We start from the raw sequence: 21805 nt of genomic DNA, 5'->3' as shown, positions 1-21805 counted from the left end.
CCACCATAGAAAACAGCATAGCGATTCCTCAAAAAATTAAAAACAGGACTACCATATGATCCAGCAATTCCACTACTGGGTATCTACTCAAAGGAAACAAAATCACTATCTCAAAATAATATCTGCAGTCCCATTTTCCCTACAGCTTTATTTATAACAGTCAAGACATGGAAGTAACCTAAGTATCCATGGATGAATGGATAAAGAAAATGTCACACACACACAATGGAAAAGTATTCAACCATAGAAAAGAAGAAAATCCTGCCATCTGTGACAACACAAATGGGCCTTGAGGGCATTATGCTAAAAGAAGTAAGCCAGACAGAGAAAGACAAACAATGTATGACCTCACTTATATGTGGAATCTAAAAAAACAAACAAACTAATAGATACAGAGAACAGACTGGTTCTGTAGGTTAGAGACAGGGTGGGTAAGTGAAATGAGTAAAGGTGGTCAAAAGGTAGTAATGTATAGCATGGTGGCTATAGTGAATAATACCATATTACATGTTTGAAAAGCTGCTAAGAGAGTAAACCTTAAAAGTTCTCAGCACCCCCCCCAAAAAATTTGTAACTGTGTGTGGTGATGGATTTTAAACAAAGAAAGAAAATTAGCATTAAGCTAAAATACAATTTCCCATTACTTTAGCCTCAAAAGAGAAAGTAAAGGTGTTTTCTGGGTTTTTTTAAATTGCAAAATAAATGTAACAACACTGAAAAATAAAGTTCTTTACTTAGACATAACTGTAAAAAAGCAGAGACATTACTTTGCCAACAAAGGTCCGTCTAGTCAAAGCTATGGTTTTTCCCATAGTCATGTATGGATATGAGAGTTAGACTATAAAGAAAGCTGAGCACCTAAGAATTGATGCTTTTGAACTGTGGTGTTGGAGAAGACTCTTGAGAGTCCCTTGGACTGCAAGGAGATCCAACCAGTCCATCCTAAAGGAGATCAGTCTTGGGTGTTCACTGGAAGGACTGATGTTGAAGCTGAAACTCCAATTCTTTTGCCACCTGATGCAAAGAGCTGACTCATTGGAAAACACCCTGATGCTTGGAAAGACTGAAGACAAGAGAATAAGGGGACAAAAGAGGATGAGATGACTGGATGGCATCACTGACTCAATGGACACTGAATTTGAGTAAACTCCAGGAGTTGGTGATGGACAGGGAGGCCTGGCATGCTGCAGTCCATGGGGTCACAAAGAGTCAGACATGACTGAGCGACTGAACTGAACTGAACTGTAAACTTACTCTGATGTCCCAAGCATAAGTCTATAGCATACCTGAAATTCTCAGTTGAAGAGCTATTATTTGTTTGATCCTCACAGCCAAGTATTTTGGGTAAAATTTTCTCTGGCATCTTATACATGTCATCTGTGGGCTTTACCTCTCTGACTACTTTTAGTCTGGATGATCTCCTTAACACATGTGGAGGGTCCTGGTCAGAGTTATTTTCCAGATATGAGTTTCTCTTATTATTTATTGGATCACAAGAAGTGACATTTTGATGAACCAAAATTTGTAATTCAATTGGATTTGGATCTTCTAGACTCTGTAATAAGATGTAAATACATATAAAAATGATTACAACAATTCAAAAAAATAAAATAAAATTCGAAGAAATTAAGTTTTATTTTGTCCTTTGATCACACAAAAATGCCTCATAAGAGGAAAATATAAAAATCCATGACATATGTGAACAGAATGAAAATTTCATATTAATATAATAAATGACAACATAGATTTAAAAGCTTAACACAAAAATATATTACTTGTATTACATAAGTAATATTCATCCTTAAAACTCAAAGGTAGGGAATTCCCTGGCAGTCCAGTGGTTAAAACTGCCTTCCAATTCATCGGGTGTATGTTTGATCCCTGGTTGGGGAGCTAAGATTTCACATGTCTCAAGGTCAAAAAAAACAAAACATAAAACAGAAACAATATTGTAGCAAATTCAATAAAGACTTTTAAAAAATGATCCACATCAAAAAAACAAAAATCTCAAAAAAACCCACAAAACTCAAGGTCAAACCTAAGGTCACTCTGGGTGCTTTCATTTTATAGGAAATGAGTAGTACAAAATGATTATTGGCACATAAAAACAGCAGAAATATCATGCCAGGCCAGATCAATGTTCTATACAGTCTAGAATTTTGCTATTTGACAGCAACGGTAAGTGGTATTTGTGGGACAAGATAGTATTAGAATATAACTTCCATTACACTGATTTAAAAGGTTAGCCAGTATATCATGAATGGCTCTAATGTCCCCTTAATAATCCATTATGGATTTAACTTTCACGGGGATACATGTTTTTATACATATCATGTAAACCTTTCTTGAGCTTATTTATATACCCAGCATGTGAAGCTTCACAAGGTAACAAATTTCATATTTTCATTACAGCTAAGTAAAAGAGTATTTAATTTGATCTGTTCTAAATCAATCTCCTTTCTACTTTTATGTAGACTTTTTTTTAAGACTGCCTAAGTTAAAGCTTAAAGCTTACTCTATCAATATCAGTCATAATTTCCGACAACAGAGGATGAGATGGCTGGATGGCATCATCGACTCGATGGACGTGAGTCTGAGTGAACTCTGGGAGTTGGTGATGGACAGGGAGGCCTGGCAATTCATGGGGTCGCAAAGAGTTGGACATGACTGAGCAACTGAACTGAACTGAAGTTAAAGCTTACTCTATCAATATCAGTCATAATTTCCTACACTTTACTAATACCACCTCTTTTTAGATGAGAATCTTGGAATGTTTAATTTAATCCTCATGTCCTATCCCCATGATTAGTTTCTCTTTTTCTGGATTTTTAAAAATATCATTAAAAAATGTCTGTATTGAAATTTTTTGATCAGAATTGCATGTAGTGTTATTCTAGGCATGTATGTTATGTGACTAACATGAGCTTAGCATCATGTTATTTAAACCTTTCAAGAAATGTTCAAAAGAGCATTTTGGTAAGAGCCAGAAGGAAAAAAGAAAAAAATCCAAATGACCTACTGAACTGGTTAAATAAATTATATGTATTATTTTATACACATAATATATATATGTCCACACAGTGGAATACCACTCAACAAATAATAAGATTTAAGTAGTGCTACCTGGAGACGGAAATGGCAACCCACTCCAGTATTCTTGCTTGGAAAATCCCTTGGCCAGAGGAGCCTGGAAGGCTACACAGTCCATGGGGTCACAAAGAGTCTGACACGACTTAGTGACTAAACAACAACAAGCAGTGCTACGTTCATTCACATAGAAAGATAACCAAGATGTATTATTAAAATTTAAAAATAAGTTACAAAGCATTGTGAAGTGAAGTCGCTCAGTCGTGTCTGACTCTTTGAGACCCCATGGACTGTAGCTCACCAGGCTCCTCTGTCCATGGGATTCTCCAGGCAAGAATACTGGAGCGGATTGCCATTTCCTTCTCCAGGGGAATCTTCCCGACCCAGGGATTGAACTCAGGTCTCCCACATTGCAGGCAGACACTTTAACCTCTGAGCCACCAGGGAAGCCCTACAAAGCATTATGTATAATATAATCCCATTTATATAAAATAAACTTACAGAGACTGTGCATAGAAAAAATGGAGACATACAGCAAATGGTTAACAATTATCTCTGGTAAGGGAATTGTTGGAGACTTCCTCTTACTGTAATGTTTGAAGTTTTTTTTTTAATAATGAGGCTGTATTACTATTATAATCAGGAAAAAATTGCCAACATGAAAAGTAGGTAAGTTGGTTAAGTGATAGGCACTAGAGGGTCTCCCAGCACAAAAGTCCAGGAACTCTAAACCAAACTGTGTCACCGGACAGTATCCTCAGCCACGAAAAGCAAAGCTGTACTGAAGCCAGGCAGACCAGCTACATTTCCCTCTCCTGGAAGACCAATTGCATTTATGTCCAACTAGAAATTAACATGGGATATCTTACCTCTACTTTGCACTCAGGTAGACATAGTGATTTTCTGAGCTAACAGAGAAACAGTCTGAGAAAGAATTTTTTCTTTCGTCTATATAAGCAATGTGATAATGATATATCTTCTCAGGTTTTCAGAGGAGAAACTTGACTATTTTAACTTTCAACTCCTTGAAAACTCTACCCTGGGAACTTTCAAAAGGATCACTATATGCTTCAAAGTCAAAAGTATCTTCTGAGTGTTGTTGTTTAGGTAAAAGGTTTGAATTTAAAATAAAGTGTATGGGTAATGAAGACTCGTCACTATAAAAGGTAAAACTGTCGGTTCATACTTACACTTATTTGCTGCACTGGAAGATCCCTGTCCTGCAGCTCAGCTAACTTGGAATCTTGTTCAAACGCTGGAGTAGAACAAAGAGTCTCAAAATCCACCTCTGCTATCTGTGTACCGTCTTCATCAGTCTGAGACATACTGGGCTCCACTCCTGAACATTCATTTCCAGCACTGAGCCTGATGCCTCCCTGTTTCCTGTGACAGATGGCTTCCACCTTGGCCTCTGACAATGTGTTTAAGGCTGTTGATACCTCACCTGGCAATGCATCATCCTTTGGGTCTTCTAGAAAATCTCTGTGACATGTCAAAGGTATTGATATGGAGCTTGAAGAGTTGCTCAATGGGTTCGCCAGCTCTCTAGGTTCAAAATCATTCATTATTCTAAACAGTCTTTCCTCCTGGCTGATTTCTGGTGATGTGAGTATCCTTTCTAAGGCAGACACAAAAGTTTCAGGAGAGCTTTCTTCATCTTTGTTTTCTTCCAAAGTCATGGTCAATGCGCCTTCCTTACTAGGCTCCTTCTCTGGCTCTATTAATGACTTCTCCTTTACAGCAAATGTATCAAATTCTTTAACAGAAGTATTTGAGAGAAGGCTTATTTCAGGAGAGTCTCTGTCTCTACTAAGTTCCTATATATTCCAAATAGAAGTTACATTATTAGTACATATACCAAAAAAGTGTTTAAAATGAAAATGTTATCGTTTTCTAGTTTTGCCAAGTTCCACTAAAGAGCTTTATCAACTTTCCTGCCTTCCATAAATATAAATATTCTTTATTACTTTCTTATACCAAATTACTAGTGACAGTGAACCCATGGTTAAACACTTAATAGTGGATCAAGGGTAAAACTGGCTGGACCATAATTACAGATGAAAATTATCTATTCATTTAAGTTTAAATTATCTGGGCTACAAACACACGAAAAAATGCCCAACATCACTCATTATCAGAGAAATGCAAATCAAAACCACAATGAGGTACCATTTCACACCAGTCAGAATGGCTGTGATCCAAAAGTCTACAAGCAATAAATGCTGGAGAGGATGTGGAGAAAAGGGTACCCTCTTAAAACGCTGTTGGTGGGAATGCAAACTAGTACAGCCACTATGGAGAACAGTGTGGAGATTCCTTAAAAAACTGGAAATAGAAATGCCTTATGACCCAGCAATCCCTCTGCTGGGCATACACACCGAGGAAACCAGAATTGAAAGAGACACGTGTACCCCAATGTTCATCGCAGCACTGTTTATAATAGCCAGGACATGGAAGCAACCTAGATGCCCATCAGCAGATGAATGGATAAGAAAACTGTGGTACATATACACAATGGAGTATTACTCAGCCACCAAAAAGAATACATTTGAATCAGTTCTAATGAGGTGGATGAAACTGGAGCCTATTATACAGAGTGAAGTAAGCCAGAAAGAAAAACACCAGTACAGTATACAAACACATATATATGGAATTTAGAAAGATGGTAACGATAACCCTGTATGCGAGACAGCAAAAGGACACAGATGTATAGAACAGTCTTTTGGACTCTGTGGGAGAGGGAGAGGGTGGGATGATTTGGGAGAATGGCATTGAAACATGTATAATATCATATAAGAAATGAATTGTCAGTCTAGGTTCGATGCAGGATACAGGATGCCTGGGGCTGGTGCATTGGGATGACCCAGAGTGATGGTATGGGGAGGGAGGTGGGAGGGGTTTCAGGATTTGGATCACATGTACACCCGTGGTGGATTCATGTTGATGTATGGCAAAACCAATATAGTATGGTAAAGTAAAATTAAAAAATAAAAATAAATTATCTGGGCTAAGGGAAGAGGCAGAGATAACATGGATAGTTAAACTAACAGATAACCTAAAAACTTCACTGCACTTAATGGTTGAAAAATTCTCCCTTGCTAAAAATCCCTATTGAATTTTATTAAAATTATTAACCAGGAACAAAATTGGTGTAGTTTCACCTTCTTTTTGTTCCTCACCTCTGTACGAATATGTAAATGTGAAGTAAAAAGGCCAAAGGACAGGAGGTCAGTGGGGATAAAAGGAGAAATGGAAACACAGATCTATGTAAATATTATAAGCTCTGCTATAAATCAGTGGTTCTGACCTGTGGTTATTTTAGACAAAAAGCACAAAACTACAAAACTATTTTGAGAACAGATTTGTTCTCAAAGTATTTCCAGTGATCAAAATATTATTAGACTTCTTTTGAAAGTGCTTTTAAAATCATTTATAAGCCATTCAAGAAAATCAGTTTCAATAGCTTAAGGGCACTAAGCTATTTTTCAACATTTCAGATTGTTAATTTGCATAACCTTAAATAATGGAATGGGTTTCAGTGACTTTTGCCTGTTTCTAAAAATCAAGTCCACCTTCACTGACACACCACTGCACTGTAATTTGTAAGTCCTCTAATACTCTGATTTGATTTGAATAAGAGAAGTGAAGAACATTTTATTCTCCCTCTCCTCCTTTTCCACCTGCCACCATTTGTATTCTCTGTACATAGCATGCAGAGCTTAAGAAGATATACTTGTTAGCTACTCAACCTATAAGTTGCTCCAAAAGATAAAAGAAATTTAGAAGGAACTGCAGAACTGGACCCTACCCATTATTTAAACATGTTCAAGCTTTCCTTCCTATCTGAAAACCTTATATCTACTAAACTCAAGGCCCTAAATCAAATAAAACTTACATATATATTGAATTGAACTCTGCCCTAAAGGAACTTAACTCCTAAATTAAAATTGAAGGCATTAACACATGATATTAAATAAACTATAGACAACATCAAAAACTGTACTAACTCAAATTACTCAAATTAATAATGTAAACCATAGCCCTAGTGTTACAAGAATAAGTTTTCTGGAGCAGAAAAAAGAGGAGGCAGTGAAGAGTTTTCAAGATAGCCTAAAACTGGTTAAATAGGTTTCTTTACCTCAAGACTTTTCAGAACACACGTTACCAATCTCTGAGGAGAGTTTGGCATACAGTGCTCTCTAAACTTCTTTGCTCAAAAAATCATTTTTCTCAAATATATTAATGTCATAGGAGGCAAGTGATAGGTAAATACTGACATAGTAAATAATGAATGCTAGATAAAAAGGGAGCAGTTACTTTGGTCAAGATCACTAAAGTCATCAGAGACAGATCCAACAAGATGGTACTTAAGCCAGAAATTAATGATTTGTGAAGGAATAAAAAAGAGAAACACACATTTCTTAAGCACCAACTAGTACCAAACACCATGAGCTATCGTTGCTCACAGCCCTCATTGTAATTCTATGAAGTGAGTATCACTTTCCATATATCACACATGTAAATGACATACTTCCCTTGGAATGCAACCTATGTAGTTCCAAATGTTATGCCTTCTCTTGCTTTCTGGCTCCTGACTTGAACAAAGGCATAGAGGTGGGAATGCTAAGGTATACCTGAGATGAAGTAAGGTACAGCTATGATAGGGTTGGCCTGGGGAGGTCCTTGGCTGTTGGAGTCTGTTATGGATGGAGCCAATCTTATTGTCCTCTGATTTCCCATAGGACCAAGCAGAAAGCAAAGCCAAAACAAGCACTCAGTACATGTTTATCAATTAGCAACTGGAAGATGAGAAAGCAGTATCCAATAGGAAGTATCAACAGAAAGAGGGTAATAGACGTAAGAAAAGTATCCTCATGCTTTCTGTCTGTCTTTGGCAGCCCAGATTGAATGGGGAAATGCAGAGGGAAAAAATATTTGCAATTCACAAAAAACCTTGTGAACAGTAAAAGCCTGCTTTATTCCAAAGAAGGATTTATAAGAGTTTATAAGGAAAGTATTGGAAAATTATTCCCCTTTAAAAAAACACTGAAATGGGTTGTTAAGACACATTCTTTTCAGGGTAATAGACAAAGCAACAGAATGCATTTTTGCTACATTACCTCAGCAATTAATCTGATATTATATTCTCCTCCTCTAGATAATGAATAAAAGACTCAGAATGCCAGAAAAGAAGCACAGATCAAGAAAATTCTATTTAATTAGAGACAAGAATAAATACTGAAATGGGTTTCCACTACAGATGTAAGAAAAGTGTCTTCATACTTTCTGTCTGAGGCAGCCCAGATGGAATGGGGAATGTAGGGAATAAAAATTTTTGCAATTCACAAAAAACCTTGTGAACGGTAAAAGCCTGCCCTATTCCAAAGAAGGATTTATATGAGTTTTCATGAAAAATATTGGGAAATGATTCCCCTTAAAAAAAAACAAGTACACTGAAATGGGTTGTTACACAATTCTATTAAAATGGTCTAGTCATATTTCTGCTTTTAGGGGAAAACTTAAATGGGCTTGATACTTATTAATATAATTTTAAAAAATCTAAACCCAAGATCTGAAAAGCTAATTTCCATTATACAGACAAACCTTTTCTGGGTATGTCAGCACTTCAGGATTTTCAGCCTCAGGTCCTAGAAGATAACATTATATGTTTTCATTCCAGTTTTCTTAAAGCAATAAAACATACTGTCTCACTCAGAATTTTTTAATCACATAACTTGAAATGATTTCCTCAGACATGCATGAGATTATCTAATATTTTATAAATGTTATACCAATTTATTAAAAGCATCATGTTAGCAATAAAGTTGTGAAATTCTTCCATTCCTTAAGAAATATTTCCCATGAAGCAAGGTAAAATGGTAATTATTTGGAATTAGTCGAATTAAAACCCAACCTCTCTGGCTTCCCTGGTGGCTCAGTGATAAAGACTGCCTGCCCATGCATGAGTACGGGTTTGATCCCTGGTTCGGGAAGAGCCCGTGTGCAGTGGAGCAACTAAGCCCCCGTGCCGCCACTACTGAGCCCGTATGCCACAGCTACTGAAGCCTGCAAGGCCTGGAGGCCACGATCCTCAATAAAAGAGAAGCCACTGCAAGGAGAAGCCCAAGCACGGCAACAAGTAGCCCCCAAGCAACCACAGAAAGCCCATGCGCAGCACCAAAGACCTAGGGCAGCCAGAAACAGAAATAAATAAAATTACTAAAAACAACAAAAAAACAAAAACCTCTCTACTCTGGCTGAGTCCTTCTCAGTATCTGCAACTACATGAGGAAAAATCATATCTGCTTTCTCAGTGTCATCATCTTCTCCATTATGTGTAATAGAATTTAAATGAATTAATGTCGTTAAGCATAAAAAGAATATTCGTGTAAGGGCCAAAATGAATCAGGAAATGTCCTAAATGTATATGTACTAAAAATCTTTACTTCTTAAAGTCATTAAAATTTTTTACACATTTTGCTATAGTTTTTATATATATTGAGAGAGAGATAGACTACACTGCTAACATTTTTTGAGTACATGAACTCATGGTTTTTTTCACAAACTTATTTCCATAAAACAAAATCATTGTTCGTTTCTTTCCTCAACTAATTTGCCACAGGTTGGACAGTGGGAACACAAGTGATCTAGCTCTTTATCCTTTTAGCACTGGCCCCAGTCACCCTTGAAAACATTTTTGTTTTCCACCAAGGGTAAGATGGTTCAGATCCATCCTATCTTCAAGCTCCAGATCAGCTATCCTTTTAGGATCCCTGGTTTACCTGGCATTTGTACACCCATAGCATCCATACTGAAGAAGGCAATGGCACCCCACTCCAGTACTCTTGCCTGGAAAATCCATGGACAGAGGAGCCTGGTGGGCTGTAGTCCACGGGGTCGCTAAGAGACGGGCACGACTGAGCGACTTCACTTTCACTTTTCACTTTCATACATTGGAGAAGGAAATGGCAACCCACTCCAGTGTTCTTGCCTGGAGAATCCCAGGGGTGGGGAAGTCTGGTGGGCTGCCCTCTATGGGGTCGCACAGAGTCAGACACGACTGAAGCGACTTAGCAGCAGTAGCAGCAGCAGCATCCATCCGCTCGGCACTCAGCAGGCTCAATACATATTTGTTAAAGTAATGAATAAATAATATTACAGACCAAAATCCAGGCACTTGGGGTACCTAGTTGAGAGTTTGGTGCTGGGCTTAAGTGGTAATTCTATTGTTATAGTGGCAACAAAACAAGAGAGGGAAGAACTTTTAAAACTTAACTTTTCAATTTCAACTATTATGTCCTTGTACCTTTTCTTATAATACAAGGTTTCAATGATCACTAAGAATATTTACTACACTGTCATACAACATGTTTAGGAGATACTCCAAAGAGAAAGACAGCCATCCTCTAATACAGCTGAAATCAAGCAAATGGCCTGCTATGAACAGAGAAAACAAAGACTGTTTTTAAATTTGAGCCCCTGAGTTGCAAGTAAAAGGGCAGACATATGGAGGAGCAAGTACTGACTGCACCTGAGCTGCTTCTCACATGAGCAGCTTCAAGCAGCACGATCCAAGGTCAACAGCAACACTGATTTCATATGTGAAAGTGTATGGCAGCAATTACAGTAGACCAGCCTAGCTGTAAATAAATCCATACCTAACTAAGACTTCTATTTTTAGGCAAAGACAAATTCATTTTATATGACTCTACCCATAAGAGCGTACCTAGACTACTTCGGTGGTTCAGTGAAAGTTCAGCCTGGGGAAATGATACCGTGAACACTGGATGACTTTTTCTAAACACCAGGAAAAAAAAAAATCAATCAATTAATAAATAAATACAAAATTTTAAGTAGAAAAAAACTCTACTATTTCTCATTCAGATAAATTTAAATTTCTTTTTAAAGGAATTTCAAATAGGCTTTGTCTTTGCTCCATCATTCTAGTTAAACTTTTACAATTACTACCAGTTTATTAACATGTAAATTTCAAATGGCTTCAAAACTAGAGAGAGCCAGAATATTAAGGAATGAACTTCAGTAGTGTAAACAAGCTAAAGTACACTTAGATCTGAAAGTACCTTTGAGATGATTGTCTACCAAATACAGGGGTGGGGTGAGAGAGAAAAATTTGTCCTAATTCATGTAGCATGGCTATTTAAATCCTCAAATACACTTAAAGTTTGTCATTATAGTTTAAGATGTAAGTGAAAATCAGTAATGAGAAAATTCTCAGACATTATTCACCTTACTAGTATTTCACAGCAAGAGAAAAAGGGTAGGAAATGCTGAAGGGAAGAGATTACAAGCAAAATAAAGGTCATGCTTAATCTACAATTTTGATCATCTACCCTGGGATAATTAAAAGTTGATTGAAGAAAAGCAATCAGTAAACTATTTTTTTCTCAACCTAATTTACTATACAAATGCAATCAAGATATCCTCCTTAAAAAAAAAAAAAAAAACAAACTGCTTGTTCCAATTGTTTTAAGAACAGTTTTCATGCACCAGGCATAGCTACTGGAATCCTAAGCAAGAATAATAAATTGAACATTCTCTCCTGCCTAAAAAATAGAAGCAATCAATATAAGCTATCTTGAAAATGAAACTGCTCATACAGAATAATTTCACGAGGTAAACAGAAAAAATGCCAATTTTTTTCTAAAATATGAGTACAAGCTGATCTAAAATAAAATCATAGTCTGAATCAACACCAGGATTTTTTTTCCTTAATTATAAAAGAGAATTTTGAAATTAGAGCAAACTTTCACCTAAGTTATTAAAAAACTTATTTATATTAGACATAGTTATTTATATAAGACTGCAAACAACACACATGTCCAATAAGAGAAAAATGATTATATGAATTATAGTATAATAAGTTATACAATGAAATAATATGAGGTCATTAATGCATGTTTTTAAAAAATATTAAACATGTGAAATAGTAATTATGATAAACTACTACTTAAAAACTTTAAAACAAGAGGAATTCCCTGATGGCCCAGTGATCAGGAATCCAGGCTTCCACTGCAGGGGGCAGGGGCTTGATATCTGGTTTGAGAACTATGACTCCGCAAGCTGCATGGTGAGGCCAAAGAAAGAAAGAAAGAAAAACAAACAGGAAACAAAACTATCTGCAGACGAATCTCAACTTGGTTGAAAATACAAACAAAACAAAAATATATAGAAAGCCTGAAATAAAATGTTTCAAAATATTAACAATGGTTCTCTCCAGGCAGTGAGATTATAGATGTTGTATCAGTCTTTTCTTTTTCCAGTTCTGAAGATGAACTTACATTGCTGATATAGTCAGTAAAAGGGTGATTCTCAAACTTTTGGCCCTTGGACTCCTTTATAATCTTAAGAATTGGTGATGAACTCAAGGAGTTTTTATTTATGTGGCTTATATTTACTTGTATTTACATGTTAATAATTAAGATGGAGAAAAAAAATTTTAATAATCATTAACTTAGAAATAATAATCTAATAAATTAATATTTTATTAAAATTATTGTATTTTCCAAAATGAAAAAAAGTTAGTGAGAAAGTTTCACATTTTAAAAAATCTCTTTAATATTCAGCTTAATGGAAGACAGCTGCCATCTGAACTGCTACAACACATTCAATCTTTTGCCATATATTTTTTAATTTGAAGTATATTACAAAAGTCTGGCCTCACACAGACATGCAGTTGGAAAAGGAAGGAGTACTTCAGTAGCCTTTTAGGATAATTGTGCATATTCTTTTTAGATAACATACCAAGACTCCAGAAGCAATCATTTCCTTAAAGGTGACTGGAAATGTGAAAATTGAAACAAAACCAACCAACCTTTGTATCGGTCTGTCTTGCACTTTGAACGGATCTTTCACTTGTCTGCGGATGCTGTTGTAATATCATGCATTGGTCTTTCAGAAAATACTCATGTGTTAAGTTATGCAGATCTTCCCTATATTGATATATTTTATTATAAAAATTTCAAAAAGGTCACCTTCATAAATATTTCCACCAACCTTACCAGAAAGTTCAAGAAAATATCTGCCATTTACTTGCGTAAATAACCAGTTTGTCATTCTTTCAAGTTAAAAAAAGTAAACCATGTTTTTTGGGTTTTTTTTAACAAATCTTGTAACTCAAACAAGTGCTCTTAACTATCACACTTTAAACAGAAGTATAAAAAGATATATATTCAAGGTAGAAATTTAATAAAACTAACAACTTTTCTGCCTCATCAAATGCACTAAGTAAAACTGGCCTTTTTTTGTTTTCTTTCTTTCTTTCTTTTTTAACTGCAAGTGCATGGCTGGGAAAAACACAGGACTACTAGGACTATCTGGTGCCCCTGCCCTGGTTCCTACTAAGGCTCTATCATTTTATCCACCATTTGCTTTAGCACTGTTAAGGACAAATGTCAATACCATGACATAAGCAGATAATGTGTTGGCATTATTATGAAAATAGTTTTGACCTCACAGGCCCTCTGGGAAGTCTCAGGGACTCCCGGGGGTCCACAGGCCATGCTTGTTTTTTTCATAAAAATTTAAAGGACAAGGTCTCTTTAAATATAACAGTTCTATGTAATCTTATTTCAATAAGCTCTAAAAATTCTTCCTTCGTGCTATGCTACAAATTTGCCTTTTAAATAATCTTAAGTCAGAGAATCAACTTAACCTGATTCAATTTTGCTCATGAAATAAAACTTATCTAGAATGTTCGTAAAATAACCTATTTATGCTGCTACAGCAGAGAAGGCAAGGGCACTCCGCTCCAGTACTCTTGCCTGGAAAATCCCACGGATGGAAGAGCCTGGAAGGCTGCAGTCCATGGGGTCGCTGAGGGTAGGACATGACTGAGCGACTTCACTTTCACTTTTCACTTTCATGCATTGGAGAAGGAAATGGCAACCCACTCCAGTGTTCTTGCCTGGAGAACCCCAGGGACGGGGGAGCCTGGTGGGCTGCCGTCTATGGGGTCACACAGAGTCGGACACAACTGAAGCGACTTAGCAGCAGCAGCATGCTGCTACAGGGATAATAATCATTCAAGAACATACAAGAACCCTAAAATTCTTAAGAAAAAGACTTATTTTAAAAAGATTTTTAACAATCTGCAATAATCCAAAAATCACTATACTTACTGTAACAAAGCTCCATTTTGTTCCATTTCATTCTGAGGTTGCTAGAAAGAAAAAAATGTTTATTTTCAACTGAGGAAAGCTAAGCTAATGCAACAACTAAAAAACTTAACATTTAATATACTTCTTATGTCATTATTTGTTAGATTCTTTTTTATTGTAGCAAAATATACAGAGGGTTTACCATCTTGACCATTTAAAAAGGTACAGTCCTTTGACATTACGTACAGCCCCACTGATGCATAATCATCACCCCCATTTCAAGAACTTTTTGATCTTCCCTAACTGGAACTCCATATCTAAACAATTTTCCATTTACCCTTCTCCCAACCCCTGGCATCCATGCTTCTGCTCTCTGTCTTTATGAATGTGACTAAGTGCCTCATATGAAAGGAATCATGTAATACTTGGCCTCTTGTGACCGGCTCATAATAAGTAATATTTATTAGTCTTCCAGGTTTATCCATGTTGTAGCAAGTATCAGTATTTTGTTCCTGTCTCAGGCCAAATAATATTCCATTGTTTGTATGTACCACATTTTATTTATCTACTCATCTATCAATGGACACTTGGGTTGCTTCCATGTTTTGGCTACTGTGAACAATGCTTCTATGAGTGTGGATGGACAAATATATTTTCATGTCCCTGTTTTCACTTATTTTGGGCATATACCCAGAAGAGGAGTTTTTAAGTCGTATGGTAATTCCATGTTTAATTTTTTGAGGAATCACCATACCATATTTTACAGCTGCTGCACCATTCTACATTTCCCACCAGCAAGGGGCAAGAATTCCAATTTTTCCACATTCTCATCAATACTTGTTATTTTATTTTGCTGTTAGCCATCCTAATGCATGAGAGATAGACTCTCATCATGGTTTTGATGTGCATTTCCCTAATGGTTAAAGAGATTTATTTAATATTTTCTCATGTGTTTATAAGCCATTTGTACATCTCTCTCTCTCTTTTTAAGCTGCACTACACAGCTTGTGGAACCTTAGTTCCTGGACCAAGGGTAGAATCCAAGCCCAGCAATGAAAGCCCCAAGTTGTAACCACTAGACCACCAGGGAATTCCATTTATCTTCTTTACTGAAATGTCTATTTATGTCCGTTGCCCGTTTTTTTAGTCAGGTAGTTAGTTGCTGCTATGAGTTTCCATATATTCTGTGCATCAATCTCTAATCAGATTTATGATTTACATATATCAACATGTTCTCCCTTTCTTCAAGTTACCTTTTCACTCTGTTCACAGTGCCATTTAATGCAGATAGGTTTTTAATTTTCATGAAGTCTAGCTTACCTATTTTTTATTTGGTTGCTTATGCTTTCATTGGCATGAAATCACTGCCAAAGAGAATGTCATGATACTTTCTCCCTGTGTTTTCTTCTAAGAGTTTTACAGGTTTGGCCCTTATGTTTAGTTTTTGTCTTAATTTCTTTTTATAAAAGAATTTGTGGAACTTAGGTAGAGAGAAAGGGAGTGTTCCTTCTTTTTAATTCCTAGTTTTCTCCTTAGTTCATTAATCCATCATGGTTCTGATGAGATAGTCTTGTCAGGTTCTGAGTTCTGTATTTCTCCTGAGGGCCAAAAATCATACAATCTCTGTGTCACAGTGTTAAATGCTTAATGGATTCTACTCAATCCTCAGGTCATGCCCCCAAAGCTGAAGTTGTTGTGTCCCTTTCAAAAAGGCTAAAATGCTCTGATAAAATGCTTCCATTTTAAGATTTCACAGCACACTGGCTTTCATTGCTTTAAAAGAATCCTTACCTTAAATATCTTATTAGAATCAAAGAAAATCTTTAGAAAAAGATCTCTCTTTGGGGGGCCCTCTACATTTGTTTCTATGATCAATAATAAAGCTTTCTGAAAATAAAACCATTAGCCTGAACTTCCAAACTATTTTTGATCACTGACAGTCATAATAACAAGAAAACACAAACTCATGTGAGAACTTCAATGTTCTCCAGTTAGTCAAAGTGAAAGTTACTCAGTCGTGTCCGACTCTTTGTGACCCCATGGACTGTACAGTCCATGGAATTCTCCAGGCCAGAATACTGGGGTGAGTGGCCTTTCCCTTCTCCACCGGATCTTCTCAACCCAGGGATCAACCCGGGGTCTCCTGCATTGCAGGCGGATTCTTTACCAGCTGAGCTACCAGGGAAACCCTCTCCAACTCACTGTTCACTGTTCACTGTTATTTATTGATAGTGCATCTTTACACTGCTCAAGGTTATTACATTGGTTCCACACATACATACTTCCTAAGCAGACTTTACAAAAAGCTCAGAGACCCACAGCGAAGAAGGAATTTTAAGAAGTAAACTTAGAAAGTCCCAAGGAGTAATTAAACAGTTTAGTTCAGTCACTCAGTCATGTCCAACTCTTTGTGACCCCATAGACTGCAGCATGCCAGGCTTCCCTGTCCATCACCAAATCCCAGAGCTTGCTCAAACTCATGTCCATTGAGTCATTGATGACATCTAACCATCTCATCCTCTGTCGTCCCCTTCTCTTCCTGCCGTCAATCTTTCCCAGCACCAGGGTTTCATTAAACAGGGTCTAATTAAACAGGGTAATTAAACCTTGGCTTCCTAGGTGGCTCACTGGTAAAGAAACCACCTACCAATGCAGGAGACATGGGTTTGATCCCTGGTTTGGGAAGATTCCCTGGAGGAGGAAATGGCAACTCATTCCAGTATTCTTGCCTGAAGAATCCCATGAACAGAGGAGCCTGGTGGGCTACAGTCCATGGGATCACAAAGAGTCAGACAAGACTGAGTAGGCACATGTGCACACACAGACACACATATTTATATATTCACTAAGTAATTTCTGAGTCTTCACAAAGCAATTCATTCAAGTATCTGTAACACCCACTTATCTTACTAGAGGATCAGTGAATTTTCCTGTTGAGGGCTAATTATTCCTTTGCTCCTACCCACATAAGGGAAATGCAAAAGATAAGAGAGCAAGTAAGAAGGAAGTTTGCTCCTGACTGCTGATTTTTTCCCTCCTTCCATAGGCAGAAATACTCCTCAAGAGATAATGCCTCAGAATATAATGGGTGCTGGAGCTGTTCATTTGTTGATTATCAAAATATAAGGATACACTCAATCCATCCTTTCTTAAGGGGTACGAATAGCTGTCTGTGCTGCTGATACATGTGACATTTTCCCCCTGCCCCTTCCAGGCAATTCAAGTGCAGACATTAAAAAAAAAAAAAAAAACAACCTGTTGGGGGAAGGGTATGAGAGGTGAAAGAAGGTTTAATTTGTATTAACTAAGAGTACTTGAAAAAGGAGCAAGTCTGTTTATATATCCTTAACCAAAAACCAATATTCTACTATCTGAGCTCTTCTACACCTGAATAATGGATTACCGGGAGAGAAATGGGAGCCTGGCCGACCAGGTCAGCTGGATCAACCCTGGCTCCATTAGGCATGGGATGTCTACCCTCAAACTAGCCTCACATTCCACAGAACGGAATACACATTCCTGCAGTGCTTCAGTGATCTTGATGAGTTATTGATAACATTTGCTTAAAATACTTTTCTCTCACACTGAGGCAGTGAAATTTGGTTATCTATACAGATTTTTTTTATTATTTTAAAATACCCACATGATTGTCTTTTAGACTGCTTGATCTGGATTTTGGGTACCATCTTTACATTGCTTCTGAGTTATCAAATGATAAAATGGTCATTTTAAACTGCACTATGTGTGCATGCTAAGTCACTTCAGTTGTATCAGACTCTTTGCGACCCTATGGATTACAGCCCTCCAGGCTCCTCTGTCCATGGGATTCTCCAGGCAAGAAAACTGGAGTGGGTTGCCATGCCCTCTTCCAGGGGATCTTGCTGATCCAGGGATCAGACCCACATCTCTTATGTCTCCTGCACAGGCAGGTTCTTTACCACTAGCACCTCCTGGGAAGCTCTAAACTCTACTGAGTAGTATCTAAATACAACTTAAACACAAAGTAATTTAAACACTGAATGACACCTGTCTTTACTCTGGCTGAGTTAGGAGCCAAGGCCCTGGTTTCATCCTATTTCTTTCCAAAATAATCCTAAGCAATTGCAACTTGGGGCAGAGACAGCAATTCTAGGACCCTAAGAATTAAAGAAGGCCAGGATGGGTTAGAGTCAGGAAAAAGATACCAGAGACATTAATAATCAGCACAGTAGAGTCAAGGAGTTCCCTAAGTTTTGCTCACTCACCTTGAATTTGACTGGTCCAGCTATTCATACCTCAAGAGAGGTAGCTAGTAAGAGAGAATGCTACCTTCTCCTGGGGCTTAAAAAGACCCTGCAGGATGCAACCTACTATATACAGAATAAACAACAAAGTCTTACTATACAGCACAGGGAACTATATTCAATATCCTGTGATAAACCATGAATATGAAAAAGAAAAAATATATATAACTGAATCACTTTGTTGTACAGCAGAAATTAACAACGTTGTAAATCAACTACACTTCAATAAAATTTTTTAAAAGCCCTTACAGTACATATCAATATACACATAATCTCTGTAACCTCTGGCTTTACCAACAATGATCCTTCTTCCATTTCACAACTGTCAAACAAGGCTTGGGTTGTTCATTTCTCTTTAAAGGTTCTCTCTAATGTTTGTTTTAACTGATTTCACCTTTACATATGGATATGGGTGGAAAGTGGAAACTGCATAATGGAAAGGAAAAGTGAAATTCAACCTGATTCAGAACGCTTAGACAGCATTTCAGAGAACAGAAGATGGAAGAGGCAGCCTGATGGTAATAATCACAGGATTAATCATTATTCCCTGTCAAATAAGCATCTTCCAGATGATTAAAAGCTAGTTATATTAACAGTAAGAACAATGGTGCCTACTGTATTAGGCAGGCTTCTCCAGAGAAACAAACTAATATGATATGTATATGCAGAGTAAGAGATGTGTCCTAACTGGCTCATGTAGTTATGGAAACGGGCAAGTCCAGATCTGCAGTGTGGACGGTCAGGCTCAAGACCCAAGAAAGCTGACAGTAGAGATAAAGTCCAAAGGCTCTCTGCTGGAGAATTCTCTCTTGCTCAGGGAGGCTGGTCTTTTTCTTCTATACAGGCCCTCAACTGGATGGATGACGCCCATTCGATTACGGAGGGCAATCTGATTTACCCAAATCCACTGACTTAAATGTTAATCTCATTCAAAACCATCCTCAAAGAAACTCCCAGAACGTCTGACTATTTGGGTACCCAATGGCCCAGTCAACATGTAAAATTAACTAGTATACCTTCTAATTTGGATAGTAATGTCTCTAATTTTCTCTCCAGACATACTACTAGGCTCTCTAAACAAAATTTTAAAAATTTCTAAAGTAAAAAAATAAATAAAATTAAATTTAAAAATTTCTATGTAAAATTTTAAAACTGCTTGCCATATAGCACCTATAAAGAATAAGAAAAGGTACTGCAAGACCCAAAAATGATGAGTATGAGATATTTTAAAACACTTCCTATGGTTTTAAAAATTAGCGTGGTACTTGTCAAACCAAAGATTCTCATCATCATCTTCACAGTTTGCCCTTACTTAAAAGGTTCCACTATTTCTTTTTAAAAAAATTTTTACTGGAGTATAGTTGCTTTACTACATGTTTACTATAACTTTAATGCTGTGTTGGTCTCTGCTGTACAGTAAAGTGAATCACTTATATGTATACATATTTCCCCTCTTTTTTAGATTTGCTTTCCTTTTAGGTGACCACAGATCACTGAATAGAGTTCCCTGTGCTAGACAGTAGGTTCTCATTAGTTATCTATTTTATACATAGTGCTGTATATATGTCATTCCCAATCTCATCATTTCTAAAGTTGTTTTGAAGTTGAAATGTCAGTATTATATCTGAGTTTTAACAAAAAATTTTGTTTAAGAAATCTGTTTAGTAACTGAATTATTTAGAATTTACTTAACATCAGATTTTGAAGCAATACATATTCAAGTTGTGAAACAATACATTATTTTTTTATTTAAATTAACTTTGGGAAGTTATTTAAAGAGACCAGTGCCTTTCCTGGTCTGTTTATTTGATAAAATCAGTATCTCTCACATAGTTAAATTTCTAAAGGTTTATTTTCAAAGAATAAAATTAAAATTAAAAACTGTGAAAGCAGCAGTATCTGTCAATTGAAAAAAATTAATTAGAATTTGCTACAGATGTTTAACACTTTGATAACATGGCCTAACTTACTGTTTAAAAAAATGGGGGAGAGGCAGGGGAAAGTTAAAGGAGGTATCTATTTTACTACCAATGAAATTCAATGAAGGCAAAAAGAGAAGGACACATACCAAATACTTCATTCAACCTTCTTATCTTAAGAAGCCCATGGCCAGCAGATAGCTGATTTACAATCTGATGAAAGAATCTTTGAAAGATACTCAGTCCTCTAAGGCAACTGTTTCAATCTAGCTGATAATTAGAAATTTCTTGGGAGGCTTTTGAAAAATGGAGAGTCCTAGGTTCTACTCAAATATGAGTTTGAGTCTATATTTTTAAATAGCTTTGATTACCAAAAAGGTTTGGTAATCAAGCTTTCAAAATTACCATTCTGAGGTACAATCTAGAGCCAAGTACAATATTCACATAATAAACGTTTCTGAGATAAATAGAAAAAATTTAATTTTTATTTCCCATTTCACAGTTACTAAAGCTAAAGGGGAAAATTTTTTTTTCTTCTTAATTCAGAAGTTATAAAACTGATATTTAAGCGAACTATTAGAAACTAAATATAGGAATCTCCAGCTTTTAAAAAAATATTTGGTGTTGTATTTTTCTCTTTTGACTAGTTATACAAGTTATACACCTTCCTAGGTATAATATCACAGAAACTTTCACAATCACTCTTTGAAACTGTTGTCAATTTCTGCTATTAAAATACATGTATTCTCTCTTCCATTCCTTAAACTCTGTAGTTATCTCTGGTTAGCTAACTTATTTGTGGCAAGGTGCTAAATGAATCATCCCTTACTTTTCCCCATGGTGACTGCATTAAAAAGAAACAAGTGAAAATTTGTGTATATAAGTGTATGCCTGCACACATGTACTCTTTCTCTCACACACACACACAAAGGACAACAGAGGGGTCTTTCAGTGGCCTGTATCTCAAATTATACCACACAGATTAGTATCTTATTCACAAATTTAAGGTGACCTCTGGCTGGATGGCATCACCAACTCAATGGACATGAGTCTGACTGAACTCTGGGAGACAGTGATGGACAGGGAGGCCTAGGGTGCTGCAATTCATGGGGTCACAGAGTCAGACACGACTGAGCGACTGAACTGAACTGAACTGAACTAACATACAATGGAGATGAAAACTGTTAATTATTATATCTTATTGCAGCCTATTTTAACCTTCTCAATCCCACATTTCTATCAGAAAGAGAAATAAATAAAGGAAAAAGAGCCTAAAACATTTGACTTTTACATAAGAAACAGTGTGACTGGCTAAGAAATGGGAAAAACTGAGTAAGAAAGAAAAGCAAAACAATAGCAAAAAGAATTAATCATGAGTAATTTGCCCTTATTTCAAATA

The 21805-nt window shown here is 36.5% G+C and overlaps 1 protein-coding gene and 1 non-coding gene across 2 annotated transcripts in view; one reads left to right on the top strand and one right to left on the bottom strand.

Moving 5' to 3' along the window:
* Positions 1-21805, bottom strand: part of LOC120852613 (ankyrin repeat domain-containing protein 31-like) — a 134101-nt gene that overhangs the window by 96955 nt on the left and 15341 nt on the right. The window contains 6 exon segments of the mRNA XM_040225947.1: positions 1287-1555; positions 4374-4904; positions 8692-8735; positions 10814-10870; positions 11041-11051; positions 14217-14266. Coding sequence (XP_040081881.1) covers positions 1287-1555; positions 4374-4904; positions 8692-8735; positions 10814-10870; positions 11041-11051; positions 14217-14266 — 962 coding nt within the window.
* LOC120853783 lies at positions 7869-8011 on the top strand. The gene has a single exon (XR_005718840.1). It is a non-coding gene; the product is annotated as a small nucleolar RNA SNORA31 (small nucleolar RNA).

The sequence above is a fragment of the Oryx dammah genome, unplaced genomic scaffold (assembly GCF_014754425.2).
Source record: "Oryx dammah isolate SB20612 unplaced genomic scaffold, SCBI_Odam_1.1 HiC_scaffold_26, whole genome shotgun sequence".
NCBI lineage: Eukaryota > Metazoa > Chordata > Mammalia > Artiodactyla > Bovidae > Oryx > Oryx dammah.
The sequence above is the reverse complement of the archived record's forward strand: the minus strand, read 5'-3'. Positions and strand labels throughout refer to the sequence as shown.